This window comes from Elephas maximus, chromosome 10 (assembly GCF_024166365.1).
Source record: "Elephas maximus indicus isolate mEleMax1 chromosome 10, mEleMax1 primary haplotype, whole genome shotgun sequence".
NCBI lineage: Eukaryota > Metazoa > Chordata > Mammalia > Proboscidea > Elephantidae > Elephas > Elephas maximus.
The window spans coordinates 47010847-47028137 of NC_064828.1; the positions used below are offsets into that span (position 1 = coordinate 47010847).

Sequence of the window (17291 nt, forward strand, 5' to 3'; positions counted from 1 at the left end):
CAATTGGATACGCACATGCGAAAAAGTGAATTTCAATCCATACTTCACGCCCTATAGAAAAAAATCAACTTAAAATGGATCACAGACCTAATTTTTAAACCTAAAGCTATAAAATTTCTAGAAGAAAACGCTTTGTGACCTTTAGTTACGGCAAAAATTTCTTAGATACAACATTAAAACCATGATGCATACAATTTTTTAAAATAAATTAGACAAAATTAAAAATTGCTTTTTGACAGAATGGAAAGACAAGCCACCCATGGAGAAAAATGTATTTGCAAATCACATCTCTGATGAAGGACCTGTATCCAGAATTAACTAGGGGTTGCCATATAGTTTTATTGTGCTAGTCAATTCCAGCCCACCATAAATAAGTTTTACTGGAACACAGCTATGCCCATGCCTTTACATATTGTCTATGGAGCCCTGGTGATGCAATGGTTAAGCACTCTGCTGCTAACTGGAAGGCCAGCAGTTCACTCTGCAGAAGAAATGTCCTGGCAATCTGCTGCCTTATAGATTATACCTAGGAAGCCCTGGGTGGCAATTCTACTCTGTCCTACAGGGTTGCTATGAGTCAGAATTGACTAAACGGGCACACAATGTTTTTGTGCTCTAAGGACAGAGATGAGTAGTTGTAACAGAGATCATATGGTCTTTCAAGCATAGAACATTTACTATCCGGCTCTTTACAAAAACATTTGCTGACCTCTGACCTAAATGCAATTAAAAAACAAACAAATCCCAATAAAGAAAAATGAACAAAAGATTAGAATGAACACCTTACCAAAGATCTATAAATGACAACAAAGCAAAGGAAATGATGCTCAACATCATTAGTCATTAGCAGAATGCAAATTAAAATGACAATGAGATACCACTACAGACCCATAAGAATGGCTAAAAGCTAAAATTAAAAAGACAGCTATTCTTATCTACAGGGATGTAAAGCAACTACAACTCTCGTGCACTGCTGGTGGGAATGTAAAATGGTACAACCACTTTGGAAGAAAGTTTGGCAGTTTCTCAAAAATGTAAACATATCCTTACCACGTGACCCGGTCATTCTACTGCTAGGTATTTATCAAGAGAAATAAAAGCATCTCACTATACGTACATCTATATATACCCAGGAGTCCCTTTTAACATTTAAGCACTTGACTGCTATTTGACAGTTTGGTGGTTCAAACTCATCCAGAGACACCTTGAAAGACAGGCCTGGCAGTGTGCTTCCAAAAAATCACTACCTTGGAAAACCTATGGAGCAGTTCTACTCTGCATACATGAGGTCGCCATGAGTCGGAATCGACTTGATGGCAACTAACAACAACCAAGTCTTGTACACGGATGGTTCATGTCAGCTTTATGTGTAACAGCCCAAAACTAGATACAACCCATCAACAGATGAATGGATAAACAACTGTGATAATCTAGACAGTGGAATACCACTCTGAAATAAAAGAGAATTAACCATGGATATACCCAACGACATAGATGAATTTCAAAATAGTTTTGTTGAGTGAAAAAGTCAGACAATAAAGAATACATACTGTATGGTCCTATTTATATGAAATTCTAGAAAATGCAAACGCACCTATAGTGACAGGAAGCAGATCAATGGTTACCTGGGGACAGGGGAGGGACGGAAGGAATATAAAGGGCCACAAAGAATTTTAGAGGTGATGAATATGGTCATTATCTTGATTGTGGCAATAATAATTTCACAGGTGTATAGTATTTGTAGGAGGAGCCTTGGTGGTGCTGTGGTTAAATGTTCAGCTGCTAACCAAAAGGTCGGCAGTTTGAACCTACCAGCCGCTCTGCAGGAGAATGCTGTGGCAGTCTGTTTCTGTAAAGATTACAGCCTTGGAAACCCTACAGGGCAGTTCTACTCTGTCCTATAGGGTCACTATCAGTCAGAATCGACTGGACAGCAATGAGTTTTGGATACAGTTGTAAAAACTTATCAGAATGTATACTTTGAATATGTGCAGCTTACTGGTATCAATTATATCACAATAAAACTGTTAAAAAAAAACCCATTGTTCTGTCTTGCACTTTGAAGGGGTCATTTACATACATGATTTTGTAACATTATGCACTGGTCGTTTAGAGAACATTACTTCAATGAATGATGCATATCTTCCAAATGTTGACACATTTCACTATATAATTTCAAAAACATCACACTCATTAATATCATCATCAATCTCATAAGAAAGGTCTTTAATTATTGGGAAGCAAACTCATGGTAACAGAAGTTTTCCAAAATTCTAATTATTGCTTGAAAGCTTGAATTTTATCATTAGCAACAAAGACTGTCAGCTATTTTCCTTGAACTTATAAAAAAAATAGGCTCACTTATTTCATTTTTGAGAAAATGTCTACCAAATATTTAAATCCCAATAATTATAGTTTGTCAGCTGTTCCTTCAGGTGAAAACAATGTTCTACGAAAAAAGCGGCTAGGTCAGTCACAACTGGAACAATCACAAAAATGTCTCCCAGAGTGAAGCATGATACTTCAATATGCAGCAAAAGTGCTTTATACATACCTCCCATTTCATCACTCAGAACAGAAAAAGATGCGTACTCAAGGGTGGAGATTTACTGTAAGTCATAATTTTTACTGCTTCATCAAGGACATCTTTAAACGAAATACACTCTTTTAATTTTGAGTGCACACTAGAAAAGAATACCATAACTACAAGCACAATTTGGTGCCACTGTCTTGACGTGCAATAAGAGACCAACAGTCTTATCTACCATTTCTTTTGTACCATCATCTGTATGGTAAAAAAGGCAAAAAACATCATAATATTATTATGGAAATAGTTTGGGCCTCAAAGATTCCCTAAAAGGCCTTGGGGTCAAGTCAAAGATCACAGTTTGAGAACCATCGTTCTATATCAAGACTTTAACGAACTGTAAATAAATTATCAACTTTATAATTATTCCATGAAAAATTTTTAAGGTTTAGCCACAAAGAAATATCTTACTTTTGTGTGATCTTGTCATCCTATCAGATTTAGCAGATGCATCCTTAACTCGGTTATGATATTCTAAAAGGAATGTTCGTTCATGCTCAAAGAAATCATCTACATCCTATAGGATCAAAAGAAAATATGAATCTTCTTCATTTATTTGCTTTAGTGAAATACATAAATTACTTCATGTTATTATAAATATAAAAGATCATCAGTAAAATAGCACAGCTTTCTCTAAAAAGCAGATGTATTTATTTCACCAGCAAGTTAAGACTTTAATAGACATGCACTATCTATTGAGTAAGAAATATTCTATGGTTTTGTAGTTTAAGGCTTAGGTTCCCCATATGGTTCGTTTACATGTTATGCTCTTAGGTATGTTCCTAATCGTGCTCTGCCTCTATAACAAATACAGTATTGCCAGTGCGAGTGATCATTTTTGAGTACAAAGGAAAAAATTCTGCTAGAAACAAATAAAATAACAATCTACTTTTATTCTATGGGCCATTGCAGAAGACTGCCTGACCTTAGTCACTAGGGCCCTCTCTGACTATGCCAGGAAATCTGGCCAAATTATCTGGTCAACCATTGCCTTCAATCCTTTTTTAAACAAAGCTTGTTGTTGTTCTTGGGTGCTGGTGAATCAATTCAGACACACAGGGACCCTACAGGACAGATTAGAACTGCCCCATAAGATTTCCTAGGCTGTAATCTTTATGGGAATAGATCGCCAAGTCTTTTCTCTCACAGAGCCGCTGGTGGGTTCAAACTGCCACCTTTCGGTTAGCAGCTGAGCACTTAACCACTGCATTACCAGGGCTTGAAACAAAACTGTTGTTGCTGAGTACCATCGAGTCGGTTGCAACTCACAGCGGCCCTATGGACAACAGAACAAAATAAAGCCAGGTGTGCATTAAAAATAAAAATTATTAACAGTACTTTCCCTCTCTTCTGAACTAGCAACTATTAAAACAGTGTCAGATGATATGATGTAACTTGAAACCCACATCAACAGAACACAAGATGCAAAAGTTGTTGGTTCCTGTTGAGTCACTCCTCTGCTCATGGTGACCCCATGCACAATTAACAAAATGCTGCCAGGTCCTGTGCCATCCCCATGATTGGCTGTGGATCAGACTGTTATGATCCCATTGGGTTTTCACGGGCTGATTTTCAGGAGTAGATTGATTGGCCTTTCTTCCTTGTCCATCTTAGTCTGAAAGTTCTGCTGAAAACTGTTCAGCATCATGGCCATCATACAACCTACCAGTAACAGACGTGGTGGCCATGCATGAGGTAGACTGACCTGGAATCGAACCCATGTCTCCAACACTTAAGGCGAGAATACTACCGCTGAACCACCAATACCTCACTAAGCAAAAGTTAGTACCAACAAAACGTCATTTAAAATCTGTAATTCATACACACCAGTCTTCTTCACTGTAAAAACAGGGATACGTATACTACTTAACTTGGAAGGTTGTAGTGAAGATTAAGTAAGAAAATTAGCATGTTGTAAATGTTCAAACAATGTTAGCTACTACTCTACAAATAAAATTACCAAAATCATAACTGGCAGTGTTCTACATTTATGGCTAAGAAAAATGCTTAATCCTTATTGGAAATCAGCCAAAGTTCAAGCACTGTCAAAATATCAACTGACCTGTCTTTGAAAAATGAGAGTATAAATCAAATAAATAATAATCTCCACCCAAGTTTTATTGTGGATATATTTATAAAACACATGCCTTCTTCCTCTTCTCGCCCCACCTTACAGCTCTGTCTCGCATCCAGAGGGGCTTTGTGTGCACATGGATGGACATTTCACCCAGCACACTGATCTTCTCTCCTGTGCCTCCCCTCTGCCCAGCACCCCCCAAACACCCCTTGACCACACACGCAGCACACATTAGTGACACAGTGTACCTTCTGGAGGACGAACCCAGGGAAGAAGCCCATAGAGGACATGGAAGAGAGCGTGGATCTGAGCAGAGAAATATGGGGTTCTAGATACCTGGAGCAAGGTCTGGATAAGAGAAACGGGTGTGGGCTCCAGACGGGCACATCCCCTTGGACCTGCAGATTTGTCAGCCCTTGGAGATGGGAGTCCTCTAAAGAGTAGAAGAGCCCTGGGGAGGGGCCCTGGTTTCCCAGTTTAAGGATTCTACTGCCCAAACTTCTCTTCTACCCTAGTATAAACTTTTGCACATCTGAAATCTCAATCTCTCTCCTTCTTAAAAGAAGTAAATTCTCAAACCATAACTCTATTAATAAAATGAATTCTTACCTTTACTCCAGAAACAATTACACCATCTGCTGATTTAACCATGTTTTTAAAGAAATCTTCGAGTTTCTCTTTTTTATTTTTTCCTCGCACACTCAACTGAAAAAGATAATTTGTTAGCTTCTATTTTCAGATTACAAATGGAAAATAATGCCACCTCTATTCTTTGATATCAAAATGGCGTCTCAAAAGAATCCATTTTTATACTTAATAAAGTGGAAATTTCGTCAGAGATTTTTTACAATAATTGAGTTTATTTTTGTTATTGAGAATAGACACAGCAGAACATACACCAATTCAACACTTTCTACACATACAATTCATTGACACAGATTACATTCTTCAAGTTGCATAACCACTCCCACCCTCCTTTTCTGACTTGTTCCTCCACCATTAACATAAACTCATAACCCCCTAAGTTTTCTATTTAATCTTCCGGTTTGCTGTTGTCAGTTTGATGCCATAATGCTCATAAGAGCAAAATGCTCAAGGCAGACATCATTTACTAGTTAAGCTAAACTACTGCTTGACTTTAAGAAGACTTCAGGGACTATTTTTGGTTTAAGGTTTAAAGATAATCTCAGGACAACAGTTTTGGGGGTTCGTCCAACCTCCACGGCTCTAGAACGTCTGGACTCCATGAGAATTTGAAATTCCATTCTGCAGTTTCCCCCTTTTGATCAAGATTCTGCTTTAGAATCTTTGATCAAAGTATTCAGTAATGGTATCTCATTAAAAACTTGAAATCATCTACATCTTCCTTTCTCTAAAAGCTCAAATTCTACCACAGCAAATATCTGAAATTTGTCCTGTACCACTCCCACTATCCAAGTAATAGCACTCATCGGCTCTTGCCTAGACTACCACATTGGACTACGAGTTAATATCCTTCATCTCCTCATTCCAATCCATTCTGCTAACTGGGACAGTGGTAACAAATTTTGAGTATCTCTTCCTTGCTAAAAACATTACAGGGTTTCATAATTCTCAGAGGATGAAAGCCAATTTTCTCGGTAAGGTATTCAATATTTTCAACAATCTGGTTCAATTTACCTTTCCACCCACCACTCTACCCCCATAGAACCCTATACTCTATGCCGAAAGGTTCTCCGAAGCAGCCCTGAACTTCTAGTTTCCTCTGTACCTGAAACAGTATCTCTCCTCTTCACAAAAAATTCTACTCAGGTTTAAACATCCAAATTAACCCTCTAAACTCAGAATTTATTGCTCTATCTTTAGTCCTCCCAACAAACCAACAAATCCTGCTTCCTTTTTTTTTTTTAAAAAAAACCACATTCTTAGTGTTAATTAACTAATTAATTCACTCACTCAACAAATCACTGTTGTAATTGTTAACTGTCATCAAGTCAGCACCTGACTCATGGTGACCCCACGCACAATGGAACAAAACACTGCCTGATCCTGCGCCACCCCCATGATCTGCTGCAAATCAAACTGTTGTGATTCACAGGGTTTTCATTGGCTGACTTTAGAAATAGATCACCAGGCCTTTCTTCTTAGTCCATCTTAGTCTAGCAGCTCTGCTGAAACCAGTTCAGCATCACGGCAATACCCAGGCCTCTGTAGACAGATGGGTGGTGGCTGTGCATGTGGTGCACTGGTCAGGAATCAAACCCAGGTCTTCTGCATGGAAGGGGAGAATGCTGCCACTGAACCACGAATGCCCTTCCAACAAACCATTACTGAATGTCCATTAAAGTCATATAGTGCACTACATGCTGGGAACACAAAGATGATAAGGAAGTAGTCCCTACTCTTTACAATTTATGGAATGGAGGAAGATATAGAGAGGCAAGCATATGATTAAACACAGTGTGATAACTATAGAGGCATGTGTAGGGTACTAGGAGGAGCACCCAGGAGGAACTCAGTACAGACTTAGGCAAAGAGAAAGATAAGATTGGAGGGTAAATGATCAGTTAGGTGGCTGCTTCAATAACTCAGGTAAGAATTATCAAAACTAGAACTAATCTTTAGTTCCAACAACAGAAAAAAAATGGATATATACCTAAAATAGAAAGGGAGTAAAACAGACAGGATTTGGTGACTCCTAAAAGGAATGCGAAATGGGAGGAGTCATGGGTAATTTTCAGACTTTAAGGAACTGGGTAGATAGCAGTACCTTCTTCGAGACGAGAATATAAAAGGAGGCATGGGTTTGGATAAGAATTCAACTGAGGGTAAAATGAGTCTAGGATGCTAAGGGGGCATCTAAATGGAGCTTTTCAGTAGGCTGTTTAATATATAGGGCTGGGACTCAGGAGCAACATGGACTTGTAAGTCAACAGCATATTAGCCTATTTAAAGCCATGAGAGTAGATGAGATCATGTAGGGAGAATTTATAGAAGTCTAGAGAAAATTCTAGTCTTCTGGCTAACTCAATGAGGGACCCTGGAAAGAACCAAATTTAAATGAATGGGTAAATGGGGGAAAAAGCCCATGAAGACACTGAGAAGTAGCCAGAGAATTAAAAGGAAAACTTGGAAGGAATGGTGTCACAAAAGCCAAAGAAAAAATTTCAAAAGGAAATAGAGATCAATGTACCAAATACCAAAGTAAATCAAACAAAATAATCGGAAAGTGTCCTTTGGAGTTAGAAGAAGTTTAAAAAATGATGATTTTGTGCAAATAGTTTCAGTAAAGGGTTGGGGGAAGAATCCAGATTTCAAGTTGAACGGAAAACAAGCAGGAAGGAAATGGAAATGAATGAAGACTAAGCTTTTTCTTAAGTTTCTGCTTAGATATGAAGAAGAGGAGAAAAACTGGCAAGTAGCCAACGGTGAAGTAAAGCCAAAGTAGGATTTTATTAAGATAGGAGCGACATAATGTTTACAGGCTATAGGAATAGTGGGAGAGGTTAAAAATCAGAAGAGATCACAAAGGCCTGAAGTACGTGGGATCTAACATAGCTAGAAAGACAACTTAGTAAAAATGGAAAGGTACAATGTAATACTATATAAATAATGGGAAAAAAAAACATAATCACCTCAATAGGTGCAGAAAAATCATTTGACAAAATCTAATACATTTTTTATAACAAGATTTTAACTGGGAATAGAAGGAAACTTTCTCAACCTGGTAAAGGACATCTACAAAATACCTACAATTAATATCATTAACTTGAGTCCCTGGGTGGTGCAAATGGTTAACGTGCTTGACTGCTAACTGAAAGGTTGGAAGTTCCAGTCTATCCAGAAGTACCTTGGAAGAAAGGCCTGGCAATCAAGTTCCGAAAAATAAGCCACTCAAAACCCTACTGAGCACAGTTCTACTCTGACACACAGTGTTGCCATGAACATAGGGGGGCCAAGAGTCGGAATCAACTTGACAGCAACTGGTATTGGTAACATCATACTTAATGGTGGAAGACTGAAAGCTTTCCCCCTAAGACGAGAAACAAGATAAGGATATCCACTCTTGCCATTTTTATTTAACACTGCACTGGAGTTCTAGCCAGGGCAATTAGGTAAGAAAAAAGAAATAAAAGGCATCAAGATTGAAAAGGAAGATGTAATTATCCCTATTTGCAGATGACAATTTTATATATAGGAAATTCTAAGGAATGCACCAAAAAATAAAAAAATAAGGGTTAGTAAACAAGTTTGACTGCCAAAGTGGCTGAAGATTACAGGGAATACAGGAAGCTCAGGGATTTGATTTCTGATTGCCTCCCACTTCCTGTGAGCAAGGTCAATATCTGATCAAGTGAACTGCTGCAAGTTAAAATTAGCTTTTATGGAAAATGGGAGAAAGCCATCTACAGACATAGCTTGCTATAAATGATAGAGCAGGGACTCTAGGCTAGGTGGTATAAAAAAGGAAAGACAGAAGAACTGCTAAAAGGGTGTAGATGTACCAGTGAGTCAAAGAACAGGTAAGATGGGAATAAAGAAGAGGAAAACTGTAAGGACAAAAGGCTGTGCTTACAGCCTTAAACTAGGGTTTAAGAATGCGAAGGTAAAGCAGTCAAGGAGATGACAAGGTCCTGGATATAGCCATTGATGGAGGTAGCAAGAATTGGCTGGAAGTTGGGTAGTTAAATAGGCCTGAGAGTCTGAAACTCAGATACTCAGAAAATACACAGAGAACAGAGAACATACACAGAGAACGGAGAAAATACACAGCCACAGTCAGTAAAGCATTACTAAAGGCAATCACTCCTTACGGCAGTGACGTTTTCTCATACAACTAAGCACTAGAACAAGCTCCTCCGTGCCTCCCACATGCCTCATGGCCTTTGTAGGCTTAAAGACACCCTACCCCCACTGCTACAGCTCATCAGTCCCCCCAGTCCTCCAGAAACTTAGATAACAGATTAGCACGTACAAATTTCTTTTCTAGTACCACTGAACTGATAAAGACTAAAAATTAAAAAAAAAAAAAGCATCAGAAACAAGGTTGAAAAATATTTTTAATTTTGACCATATAATCTTCTACAACCTGTTAACAATATTAATTTAAAAATACTTGCAAAATACTTTCCAGTCCATACTTTTTAGGCTTTCTCCAATATACTAGTCACTGATACTAAAAGGATTACCAGAATACATCATTACTTTTATCTCTACTAAACATATGTTACTGTTTGAGAAAGAAAAATAAATAAACCAACTTTGGCAGAAGAAAATTTATGAAATCCTAAGGTTTTTTAAAAGCTATTTATAAAGCTAAAAAAAAAGGATGCCACCGGTATTTCAAATGCTAGAAGGGTCACCCATGATGGACAGGTTTCAGCAGAGCTGCAGGGCTAAGAGAGGCTGGGAAGAAGGATCTGGCAATCTACTTCTGAAAAAACTGGCCAGTGAAAACCTTATGAATAGCAGTGGAACACTGTCTGGTAGAGTGCCAGAAGATGAGCCCCTCAGGTCGCAAGGCACTCAAAATACCACTGGGAAAGAGCTGCCTCCTCAATGACGTGGATAGAGTAAAGCTTTCAGGACCTTCATCTGCTGATGTGGCTCGACTTATAAATGGGAAGAAACAGCTGTAAATATCTATTAGTAAGTGGAATATGGAATGTAGAAGTATGAATCTAGGAAAAAGGGGAGTCGTCAAAAATGAAATGGAATGCCTGAAGATCAATATCCTGGGCATTAGTGAGCTGAAATGGACTGTTATAAGCCATTTTGAATCGGATGATCATAGGGCCTACTATGCTGGGAATGCCAAATTGAAGAGAAACGACATCGCATTCATCATCGAAAAGAATATTTCAAGATCTATCTTGAAGTACATGGTGTCAGTGATAAATAATATCCATACGCCTACAAGAAGACTAGTTAATATTACTATTATTCAAATTTACGTACCTACCACTAAAGCCAAAGATGAAGAATCTGAAGATTTTTACCAAATTCTGGAGTCTGAAATTGATCAAACACGCAATCAAGACACATTGATAATTACTAGCGTTTGGAATGCAAAAGTTGGAAACGAAGACGGATCAGTAGTTGAAAAATATGGCCTTGGTAACAGAAATGATGCCAGAGATTGCATAATACAATTTTGCAAGACCAACAACCTATTCATTGGAAATACCTTTTGTCAACAACATAAGTGGCCACTATACATGTGGACCCCACCAGATGGAACACACAGGAATCAAATCGACTACCTCTGTGGAAAAGGATGATGGAAAAGCTCTATATCAGTCAGAACAAGGCCAGGGGCCGACTGCAGAACAATCATCAATTGATCATATGCAAGTTCAAGTTGTAGCTGAAGAAAATTAAAACAAGTCTATGAGAACGAAAAGACAACCTTGAGTACATCCCATTTGAATTTATAGACCATCTCCAAAACATATCTGATGCATTAAACACTAATGACCAAGACCAGACGAGTTATGTGATAACATCAAGGACACCATCCATGAAGAAGGCAAAAGGTCACTAAAAAGCCAAGAAAGAAAGAAAAGACCAAAGTGGATGTCAGAAGAGACTCTAAAACTTGTTCTTGAATGTAGAGTACTTAAAGCAAACGGAAGAAATAACAAAAAAGAGCTGAACAGAAGATTTAAAAGGGCTGCTTGAGAAGACAAAGTATTATAATGAAATGTGCAAACAAACACCTGGAGTGAGAAAACTAAAAGGGAAGAACATGCTTGGCATTTCTCAAGCTGAAAGAGCTGAAGAAAAAATTAAAGCCTCGAGTTGCAATTTTGAAAGATTCTATGGACAAAAAACTGAACAACGTGGAAAGCATCAAAAGAAGATGGAAAAAATACACAGTCACTGTACCAAAAGGAATTGGTTGACATTCAGACATTTCAGGAGGTAGCACATGATCAAGAACAGATGGTGCTGAAGGAAGAAGTCCAAGCTGCACTGAAGGCATTGGCAAAAAAACAAGGCTCCAGGAATTGTTGGAATACTAATTGAGATGTTTCAAAAAATGGATGCAATGCTGGAAGTGCTCGCTCATCTATGCCAAGAAATTTGGGAGACAGCTACCTGGCCAAACAACTGGAAGAGATCCATATTTGTCCCCATTCCAAAGAAAGGTGATCCAACAGAATGTGGAAATTATTGATAATATCATTAGTATCACACACAAGTCAAATTCTCCTGAAAATAATTCAAAAATGGTTGCAGCAGTACATCAACAGAGAACTGCCAGAAATTCAAGCAGGATTCAGAAGAGAACATGGAATAAGGAATATCATTGCTGATGTCAGATGGATCTTGGCTGAAAGCTGAGAATACCAGAAGGATGTTTACCTGTGTTTTACTGACTATGCAAAGTCATTGAATTATGTGGATCATCACAAATTATGGATAATACTGGGAAGAAAAGGAATTCCAGAGCACTTAATTGTGCTTATGTGGAACCTGTACATAAACCAAGAGGCAGTCATTTGAACAGAACAAGGTGATACTGCATGGTTTAAAATCAGGAAAGGTGTGGCTCAGGGTTGCAGCCTTTCACTATATTACTCAATCTGTATGCTGAGCAAATAACCCCAGGAGCCGGACTATACAAAAAAGAACGCAGCATCAGGATTGGAGGAAGACTCATTAACAACCTGCAATAGGCAGATGATACAATCTTCCTTTCGGAAAGTGAAGAGGACTTGAAGCACTTACAGGTTAAGATCAAAGATCACAGCCTTCAGTATGGATTATACCTCAACATAAAGAAAACAAAAATCCTCACAACTGGACCAATAAGCAACATCATGATAAACGGAGAAAATACTGAAGCTATCACGGATTTCATTTTTCTTGGATCCACAATCAACGCCCACAGAGGCAGCAGTCGAGAAATCAAACCACATATTGGATTGGGCAAATCTGCTGCAAAAGACCTCTTGAAGTGTTAAAAAGCAAGTATGTCACCTTGATGACTGCTGTGGGTCTGACCCAAGCCATTGCGTTTTCAATCGCCTCATATGCATGTGAAAGTTGAACAATGAATAAAGAAAGATCCAAGAAGGATTGATACCTTTGAAATCTGGTATTGGCAAAGAACACTGAACATACCACAGACTGCAAGAAGAATGAACAAATTTGCCTTGGAACAAGTACAGACAGAATGCTTCTTAGAAGTGAGGATGGTGATACTTTGTCTCATACAATTTGGACATGTTATCAAGAGGGACCAGTCCCTGGAGAAGGACATCATGCTTGGTAAAGTACTCGGTCAGTGAAAAAAAGGAAGACCTTTTGGACTAACATCATGGCTGCAACAATGGTCTCAAACACTGCAACAATTGTGAAGATGGCACAGCACTGGGCAGTGTTTCGTTCTGTTATACACAGGGTCACTATGAGTCAGAATCAACTGGGTGGAATCCTAACAAAAACAATTTATAAAGCTGACCTAAACATTTAATAATCTTTTATGTATTAATTCAACACATACTTGTTTTACTTTTCAATCGCCAGACCAATTCTAAAATAGTGGGGATTCAGTGGTGCCCTCACAGAGCTTACATTTAGTGGGCAAGATAACGAATATGTGAACAAATGCTAAAAAACACAGATGTATGATTTCAGAGAGTGCTAAGTGCTGCAGCAATGGACAGAGTACCTGGAGAGGGGAGTTAACTTTGTAGGAGTGGTCCAGCACTGATAACCACCATGACTCACTTCACACCTATGCTGCTCTACCAAATTAGTACTCAGGGTTCAGCCCAGGCTGTAAATAAAGTCCAGAAAAAATTTATTTCTAAATCTAAAAAAGTAATGTAGCTAAGTGGCGATTCTTTCCATGTGTTCTTTAGCAGCCTACTCATGAATTATTTTTCAGCTGCTTATAATTCATAATACAGCCAGCATTGTTTACAATTCCCAGTTATAAACCACCACATGTCAATGCCACAAATCAGATTTATACTTATGAAAGTATACGTTCCCATGCTTAAGGTGCTAATATTTCTTTGATGCTGAGTTGCTTCACATTCTCTTTAACGATTAATTTTCTCTAGTGTTAGACAGGATATTTTACTGTCATATCTACTAAAACCAAATCAGAAGGGAAATTCATATATACAAAACTCTTTGACCTTAATGTTTATTTATGAGCAAACAACCTCTAAAACTGAGTTACTCTTGTCACCCAAGTCCCAAAATCTGAATCAGCCATATACCAAAAAAAAATGTCTTGCTTCCAGAATGAATGAAGAAATCTTTAACAACTACCTCAACCAATCTTTCTTTTCGAACTGTAACAGACTTTTCAGGTAGGGAGGGAGGGAGGAAAATTAGGAGCAATCAGCACTGCAGATGGTCAGTTAAACCCATCAAGTGTCAATGATTTGCCCAAAAGTAATCTGGAATTCTTTAACTCCTGAAATTCTCTACAAAGCTTCAGAAGACTTTAAACTCAAACTCAAATTTAAGAAACATCAATTCTGCTCCTCCTATTTCTTAAGAAGTTCACAATTCAGGATGAAAAACAATGTCCCATGCAGTAACATAATACAACATCATTTATTTAATTAATCTACTCACGTTCTACTGAACTACTGCATTACTATTGAAAAAGTGTCACTTTAAACTGCCTTCAAAAACAATTGAGCATTCGAGGAAAGGCCTCAAGCCTTTTTCAACTACTCCCCGACTTTTTCAACAACTCTAAAAATAAACACTGATTACTGCTTTAATCAATTCAATACTCACGTCTTGATTATATTCCAAGAAGACATGGAAATTTAAATCTTTTCTCAAAATAGGATGTGCTGCCACACGACATAGGAACACTTCATGCATTGCAACTGTCTTCTTGAATATTGCCAAATATTCACTAGAAACAATACACAAAATTGAAGGTAAAAACCATCGCCAACTAGAAAATCATCTGCAAATTATTTTTCAGCAAATTACTTTCTGTATTATTCCAGATGTGAAATTAAAAATACAAAGATATAATTTATGTAAACAAAGGTTTTAGCTGAACTGTTAATAAAATACATAATATCCAGCTCTGAAAAGATTTCATGCTAGTTAATAGCATTTATTACATTTCAATGTTAATATTTTTAAGTTTTATCAACCTTTCTTACTATGCAAGCTGATGTTAAAGGTAACTATAGGGAGGTTTGTTTTCAGATCCAGAGAAAAGTACACTACAAACGATGTGATACAACCTTAATGACTAAATTTCTAGATAATTACTGCTTTTAAATACTTTAGCACAAAAAATATCAAAACCAAAACCACAGGAATCATATTTCCAGAATTAATCATTATTTTCCTCTAATGACCCAAACACACAAGAAACACACCTTGGAGAGTTTGATTTTTGCCATTACATTGAAGAACTGTGTTTAAAATATTTTAATATCATCAGTCAATCAGTGATTATACAGTAATACGTATCAGTTTGAAAAAAAAAAAACTCAAGGAAAAGGCCCAATATTCTTGCTTCAACTACGTGCAAGGAGGATAAGTTTTACATACCAGCAAACCAGCAGGACCAATGTTGGGAGAAGTTTGATCTCTGTGAGGGTAGTCATTCAGTGAAGACAAAAAAGAAGGATGCAGAGGATGGAGGTAGCAGTAGAATAAACCCAAGGTTCTCTGTTATCCAACCCCTAACCAGACCACAAAAGAATCATGATCAGGGCCACTGGAAAATCACGGATTCTTCAATATTAATGTGCTCTGCTAATTTCCAGTTTCAGTCTTATAAACTATAAGCATATACCTGTCTGCTATCAGATCACTGCTGGCACTCGTAGCTGACAGAATTCTTAAAATATCTGTCACCTTAGACTTTGACAAAGAAGATCTACTTTGCTAATTTATCTTTTCAAGAAAGTCTAGCATTCTGAAGAAGAGTCTAGTAGCAGTGTGAATATGCATTTGAAACTGAAACTAAGTGGAAGAGGAGAAAAGGAAATGCATGAAGTGGAAAAATGACCAGAGAAAGAAAGATGGAGATGATGCGAACGCAAGGAAAATTATTTCCTTGTACAATTCTCAAGATACAGAAAAACAATATACAGCAAATCCGAAATTACTTCAAATCTTTAATAAAAGGGAGATTCTGTATTTTCAGCAAATACTCTAAAAATGAAATCGAAATTATCTCAATTTTTTTCATGGATGTAATACACTTCTAGTACATATAAAACTATGTTAATGAAATGTTAATGAAAAACATTTTTAACTATTCTCTAGTCACTTTGTTTCTATTTTTTTCCCATATGGCCAGAAGCCAGAAGCAAAGAAAAAAGGAGGGGGAGATTTACACACGCACACACATACACGCAGACATGCACACAGGCATGTGCACACACTTCTTTTTTAAGAAAACAGAATATATGCAAAGAGTTCCTCAGTGCACACTTCCACAAGGAACAGAAGTTTTAGTAGTATGCACATAGTGAACAAAGAGAAGCTGGTTGGTAATGACTAAGGCCTTGTAAATAAAGAACAAATAAACTTACATTCTGCTTTTAAAAGTCATGTTTCCCTTTCTACAACTTTTTGTAAACTCTTGAATCGTCTTGTTCTCAAATTTCAGAGTCTATTTAAATATTAATATAAAGAAATTTTACAGTGCAGACAATTATCCTATAATTTTCCTGTAGGCCCTGATCATGATCATTAACATGGTTGTGTGGCTTAAACCTGCATCTTCCCAAAAGGGTCATTACAATGAAATGATTAAAAGGATGTGATTATCAGAGGGCACACACATACCGAAATAAAAAAAAGGCATTAAACAAGCACAATTAAAGCAACAACAAATGACATACGCTTCAAGTTCCTGTTTCATCTTTGTGAATTCTTCCTTTGTCATTGACCCTTCTCCTTCTCCGAGCTTCTGTAGTTTTTCTCTTGAAGCATCAAAATCAGGTCTTGGTGGTGCCGGCGGGATCTGTAACAGAGCCAGATCATTATTACTTCCTTTCTTGTAGCAGCTGTACTACTGCCATCATAAAAGACTATGCCTGGAACAGCTAAAGGTTATCTGGATCAACTGGACACCAGAAATATCCAATATCATCCTAGAGAATTTAACTAATCCTAAAAATTATTAAGATCCTTGAGGTCCTTTACACCAATTAACAAACACGGCACTACTTTCTGGTATTACAACAATAATTCCCAATCTTCAATCTGTGTGACAACCTAGAGTACTCAAATGCGTATGTGTACTAAGCTCTGATTACAGACTGAATGAGTGTGTCTACCATATATGTGCACCATTTTTTAACAGTATGTGTTATGATTAAATACAGATGTATTTTTAAAATTCAATGAATTCATAGTAGCTTTATGCTTTGTGCATTTTTTAAAATTAATGAATACTTAATTCATTAATTTAAATTAATGAATAGCCAATTAATGAATATCAGCAAGGGGTGCTGAAAAGGGTCCTGCATTGGAGGAGTGTACCAGAAGAAAGACCTGCCTTAAAAAGAAGAGAACAAGACACAGATTAATGACTAACGTCATTAGTCACTGTACGAGAATAAGTAAGCACTTAAATAAAAATGTAAGATCTAGAAGACATGTATCATTCAAGGAAAGGATGTAAGAAAAAGA

General features: G+C 37.4%; 1 protein-coding gene across 2 annotated transcripts in view; it reads right to left on the bottom strand.

The window, feature by feature from the left end:
* SNX6 (sorting nexin 6) overlaps positions 1–17291 on the bottom strand; it is a 62071-nt gene that overhangs the window by 31367 nt on the left and 13413 nt on the right. For both annotated transcript variants that reach the window (XM_049899235.1, XM_049899237.1), the window contains exons 5-8: positions 16499–16620; positions 14415–14538; positions 5274–5369; positions 2999–3104 (exon numbers count right to left, since the gene is read on the bottom strand). In XM_049899235.1, coding sequence (XP_049755192.1) covers positions 2999–3104; positions 5274–5369; positions 14415–14538; positions 16499–16620 — 448 coding nt within the window. The remainder of the gene's footprint in view (positions 1–2998; positions 3105–5273; positions 5370–14414; positions 14539–16498; positions 16621–17291) is intronic.